At 50.0% G+C, this 6,000-nt stretch overlaps 1 protein-coding gene across 1 annotated transcript in view; it reads right to left on the reverse strand.

Moving 5' to 3' along the window:
* Positions 1-3,807, reverse strand: part of KIF3C (kinesin family member 3C) — a 62,111-nt gene extending 58,304 nt beyond the window's left edge. Inside the window, exon 1 of the mRNA XM_069072011.1 lies at positions 2,268-3,807. Within this exon, the coding sequence (XP_068928112.1) occupies positions 2,268-3,779 (1,512 nt within the window). The 5' untranslated portion in view covers positions 3,780-3,807. The remainder of the gene's footprint in view (positions 1-2,267) is intronic.
* Positions 3,808-6,000: the final 2,193 nt, after the last annotated feature.

A 6,000-nucleotide genomic window follows, 5' to 3' on the forward strand; every position in this document is an offset into this window, starting at 1 on the left:
CCATTTTCTTGCCCCCTCTTCCCCTCCCAAGTAAGTATGTGGTGTTAACAGCAGCCCTGGGAACCAGAACCAAATGCAAAACTCCAGATGTGTCTGACCAGGGCAGGATCTGTTCTGTTCAACATTCCAAGTCCCCCTTATTCTCACAGTCCTAGGAAGCCTCCCAATTAGAGGTCGATATGAAAGACCCAGGTTCAAATCTGATCTCAGATACATAATGGCTGGCTATATCACCACGAGCAAATAACATAACTTCCCAGTGTTCCAAGCACCTCTCTTGACCACAAATTATGGGGGCCGGGAGGTGGTAATCTGAGCTGATAAAGGAAGTTCCTCACCAGGAGTTTGCTACCCTTAAGACAATTCAGGGACCAGACAGTCATCATGATGCCTCCTAAAAACAAATGCACTTAAGGCCTCTGGATTCCTAAGATGGCCCTCAGCCACCGGAATCAAAGGTAATAGCCACACCAAGTGGTACCTACAACAACAAAAATAAGAGCTAGTATTTATTACAGTGCTTTAAGATTTTCCAAGAATTTTTAAAATATTATCTCATTTGATCTTCACCACAACCCTGAAATATAGGTGATATTATTTTCCCCATTTTACAGATAAGGAAACTGAGGCTGAGAGATTAAATGATTTGCCCCGATCCACACTGCTAATAGGTGGCAAAGGCAGGGTTTGAATTGAGATAATTCTGACTTCAAGGCCAATGCACTATCCCCTCCAGAAATGAGCTGCCCAATTCTTAGTGATCCACTCTGTAGCATTTCCCAACAGAAGCACGTCACCATCTCCCCTTCTCCTCTTTTACTCTTCTCTTCTTCCTCTCATTCCCCCATTGCCTTTATTTACTGACCCTGTCTGGGGTCTGCAGTGGCTGTTGCCTAGTGCTGGTGCCATTCATTGCTGACCCTGCTTGTGTGACCTTACAGCTCACACACCCTGCTGAGAACTGCTCACTTGGCTGACATCCTGATCCATGACCTCCCTAGGGCACAGGGATCAGGGCTTACAGGGCTTGGAACCAGATATTCATGGCTAGATTTAGGATTCAGGCAGCCAGTTTGTTTCTCAGGCCATCATTACCTGAAAGTCTTCTTTTACCCTCCTCCCACTGACACAGACCACTGTACCCTGGAGTTGCAGTCCAGAGTGCACAGGTCCATAGTGGGACTTCCCTATTATCAGAGCATTCAGGAATTCCTCTTTCCTCCTGGAAATTTACTCCTCAGAAAGAAAAGGGTATCAGGTCCAGAGCTGTACAGAAAGGAAGAAAGGCACTGCAGGTGATTTAGGAGAGAGAAGTCAGGGTCCCTTTGAGGTCAAAGATCTTGTCTAGCTTTTCAAAGTGTCTGACTTCAGGGACAGTTAGTTCATGCAGTGGATAGAGCATAGGCCCTGGAGTCAGGAGGACCTGAGTTCAAATCCAGCTTCAGACACTTGACACTTAACCAGCTGTATGAACCCGAGCAAATCATGTAACCCCTATTGCCTTGCAAAAATAAATAAATAAAAAGGTATATATATTTTTAAAAAAGTATCTGACTTCATGGGCAGTAGAGTCAGATTAACCCTTGGGGGTAACCATGCATTAGCTTATGGGCCTGTAAGGAAACATCTGTATATTAATGTAGCATCTGCCAAGTAAGCAGAACATGGGAGGGAGGGAGGGAGAGAGGGAGGAGAAAGAAGTGAGGGGTTTCCAACCTATTCTACTGATAAGCACTATCCTTTGGTCCCAAAGGATGTGAGCATTCCTCCATAAGTAATTTTTACCTGTTTTCCATAAGTGGATGTCACTGAATGATGATAAAAGAACTGGGAATTGGAAGCTTTAGGTCCTAGACCCAGTCACTAACTAGCTACATCATCTTGGGCAAGTCATTTTAGGTCCCTGGAACTCAGTTTCTCCATCTGTAAAATGAGAGGGTTGGACCAGATCAAGAGTTCTTAAATAGATAGATATTGGATAGATTTCAGAGGGTCTGTAAGCTTTACTGGGGGAAAAATACATCTTTATTTTCACTAACTTCTAACTGAAATTTAGTATTTCCTTCAATTATGAATATAGGCAACAAACATTTTTCTTCAAAGGGTGTCCATAGGTGTTACCAGACTGAAAGGTGTCCAATACCCAAGAATGGTGAAGAACCCCTGGAATAGTTTATCTCTAAGGCCCCTTTCAGTTCTAGGATTAGAAGGTTCAGTGAGCCTGAGCTCATAGGAGAACCTAAGGGTGCCCCTCACCCACTACTTACCTTGTATTTGGTGGCCAGGAGCTCTGTGGCTTGCTGTTCCCGCCTCAGGTCTTCAATCATCTTTTCCTTCTCCTCCAACAATTTCTGCTTCTCCTCACTGACCAGGCTGTGGTCATCTTGTATAGCTGCCTTTTCCTCCTCCAGCCGTTCCTTCTGTTCCTGCAGATAGTTCTCCATGTTCTTCTCCAGAGGGACCTCGGGAGTAGGCTGGGGTGGTCGGTTGTTATTATTGTTATCATCTTCCTCTTCAGCAACCCAGGCCTCAGTTATGGAACCCTCCGGGTACCCCTCAATGGCCACTGACTTCTTCCTGCGGCTGCTTCTCCGGCGCTTACCCAGCAGCCCCCGTTTCTCTAGCTGAGCCTTCAGGCGGGCAATCTCCTCCTGGAACTCCCGTAGGAGTGTGTCCTTGGGATCTTCGTTCACCCGAGGCTTGTTCTTAATATTCTTGGCCCTGTTGGCAAAGCGAAGGGTGGACAGGCTCTCATCGTAGCTGTGTGAGGCTGGGCCCAGGGTGGCCACCATGATGGTCTTGGCATTGCCCCCCAGAGAGTCCTGAAGCAGCCGGGTCAGCTTGGAGTCCCGGTAGGGGATGTGGGTGCTCCTGCCATCCACCAGAGCTGAAATCACATTACCCAGAGCAGAAAGGGAGAGATTGATTTTTGATGCTTCTTTGGGCCTTTCTCCAGTGCCACCCCCTCCCCCTGAAGGCTGGGTAGCTGCTCCTCCAGATGTGTTGGTGCCTGCTTTGCCCTGCCGCTCACTGCCAGCCAGGTCTACCAAATTGAGCTTGCCCACCCGGATGTGTTCTTGGCCATCGGAACCCCGCTCACTGCACTCCACTGTGATGACAAATATGGCATGGGAACGGGAGCTGACCTCGTTCATGTGGGTACTGCCCACAGCCCTGGCCTGGTTGCCCAGATTCATCACATGCTCTATTTCTTTGACATTCTTGGTGACAAAGGAAGAGAGATCCTTGATGTAGACCCCAGTCTCTGGGTTCTCTTTCAGCTCCAACCTCTTGCCCGGCTCCTTGGAGAGCAGGTCCCGGATCTCCTCCTGGTAGATCTCCAGGTAAGAGGCCCGCACCAGGTACTGCTGGTTCTGGGAACGGGAGATGTGAGTGAAGATGTGCTCAAAGGCGCTGGGGATGACCCCTCGCTGCTCCGGCTCAGCCCAGGTGCCCTGCATGGTATAGGTCTTGCCGGTGCCGGTCTGGCCATAGGCAAGAACAGTGCCATTGAAGCCCTGCAACACCGAGTCTATGAGTGGGCGCACCGTCTCATCGTACAGGTCAGCCTGCTTAGAGCTGGCATCATATACAGCGTCAAAGGTAAAAGTCTTGGGCAGCTCCCCTGGGGCAGCCCGAGGGTTCCTGAGGGTCACCTGGCCCAGCTTCACGTCCATCTCCAGAATCTGCTCATGGCCAGCAGCCTCTTCTTTCCTACTCAGGGGGCGGCACCGGGCCACCACCTTCAGGGCCTCGCTGGGCTTGGCTTTATTGGCCATTCTGCAGCTCACAGTACTACTCCCTTTTCCCCCACCCCAGGTCCCTATCCCACCCCCACCCCCACTCAAGCAGCCTGGGTTGTCTTCCTGCCCTTAAGTCTGGATCCACTGGGTTGTGCCGGCCCAGTGGGGCTGCTCCTCAACGTGCATGCAGCTTCCTGAGGTGAGGGAGGGATGCTAGCTGGGGTGGTGGCTGCCGCTCCCGCCCGCCTGGCCGTCGGCTGCTGCAGTCCTGGCCTCCCAAGCTCTCTGCTCCTCTTCGCTTGCACCACCCCGGGCTGGGGACAAGGATTAGGCAGAATGACCAGGCAGTGGCAGGAGCAGGAGCAGCAGCAGCGACAGGGGCAGCATCGCCTGCCAGGAGGCAGCCCCCGGAGCCCGGCCCATGCTGGGGAGAAGGGACCCTGGGCTGTAAACAGCAACAATGAGATAAAGAAAGAGGAAAATAGGATGGGGGTGGGCAGCGGGGATCTGGTCTCCTCCTGCTGCTGCTGCTCTCCAATATTCTATGGCAGTGGACTGGGAGAGCCGGGGATCCTGGACAGCTGGGGTCCTGGGTCCTTCATGGCCCTTCTGTGTGCAGAGACGCTCACCTACAGTTCTCTCCCCAGGGTGGAGGATCATTCATTGCAGCGCTGCTGCTGCTGCTGCTGCCGCCCCTGCCGCTGCCGCCGCCGCCAACGTAGAATGAGAGAGAAAAACAGACAGGGATGGGGCGGAGCAGCGGCAGCCGGGGGAGTGATGCTGCCGCCACTGCCGCTGCCGTAGCTCTCCCACTCGCTTGGGGTGGGGTAAGGGGATGGGGGGAGGGGGAGCAGAGACAGGCTGGGACTGGCTAGGAGAGAAATAAATGGTCAAGCATTTCCTCCCGGCGCCACTGCTGGCCCCCTGCTCCTCCAAATAAACAACGGGCACCTCTCATTGCAGAAATCCTGCCCGCCCGGTGGCTTCTATCATTTCCACGCCAGAGCCTGACACCACCCACCCTCACCCCAGCAGGGCTGGGCTCAGGGCATGCTGGGAGTTGTAGTCCTGCCTTTGTTGACCGAATTCGGGCAGGTTAGGGGTCCTAGTTCCAGTCCTGGATGCCCCGCTGGGGAGGCTGAAGAGCCCCGGATTTCCAAGGTTCAGTCTCCAGTGAGACTAGAGGCTTTAAAACCATGGAGGTTAATCCAATGAGTCTGTCCCATCCTTTCCTGCCTCCTGAGGGCTTCAGCTCACCCATTTAGCCCCTCCCTGCCCAGCATCTTCAATTATCAAGAAAGGTGGAAATGTGGAAAGGGCTTTGGGTTAGAAATCAGGACACCTGGAGTTCAGTTTTTTCTGCTATTAATTTGCTGTGTGACCTGGGCTGTGGCTTTTAACCTCTCAAGGCCTCGTTTTTCTTATGTGTGAAATAAGGGCTGATTTAGATCAGGGGTTTCTAATCGGGGGTCTAGACTTAATTTATAAAAAAAAAATATTTTGATGAATGTATATTCATAAAATTGGTTTTCTTTGTAATTCCATGTATTTTATTTTATACATTTAAAAACATTCTGAGGAATCTATAGGCTTAATCAGCCTGCTAAAAAAGACCATGATATAAAAAAATGGTCAAGAACTTCTGGGCTAGATTTCTAAAGATCCTTCTGGGTCTAAAATTCTATACTATTTTATACCTCTCCACTGTTTCTTCACCACTGCCTACATGTTCAGGTCTCCCCTGGCTAGGAGAAAACTATGCTGGTCTCAATGGTTTAGGAGTCAGAGGACCCAGATTCAAATCCTGCCTCTGATGCTTACTGCCCTAGTGACCCTTGTGAAAATTACCTCATCTCTGTAAACCTCAGTTTCCTCAACTGTTAAAATGAGGGAGTTAAATTAGATGACCTATGAGGCATCTTCTGGTTCTAACTTGAAGATCCTTTGACCCAGCTGGTTCCTCAAAAGTTATATAATGGAAAGAGCATTAGAACTAGAGTCAAAAGATCTGGATTCAAACTTTAGTAGTTATGGGACTCCCAGCATCCCCAGGTAAGTCATAATCTTTGTGAACTTTTATTGCCGCATCTGCAAAATGGGCCAATACTATTCACTTGCCTACCTCACAGGATTTTTGTGAGAGAAGTACTTTGTGAAGTTATAAAACCCTATATAAATATGGTCCACTTAGCTTTTCTTCTCTCTCATTTTCCTTTCACTGTGAAATTCGTTGCCAAGGTGATCCATGGTTACTCCC

This window comes from Petaurus breviceps, unplaced genomic scaffold, assembly GCF_028583685.1.
Source record: "Petaurus breviceps papuanus isolate PSGF00001 unplaced genomic scaffold, PetGlider_PUasm1.0 90845, whole genome shotgun sequence".
Lineage (NCBI taxonomy): Eukaryota > Metazoa > Chordata > Mammalia > Diprotodontia > Petauridae > Petaurus > Petaurus breviceps.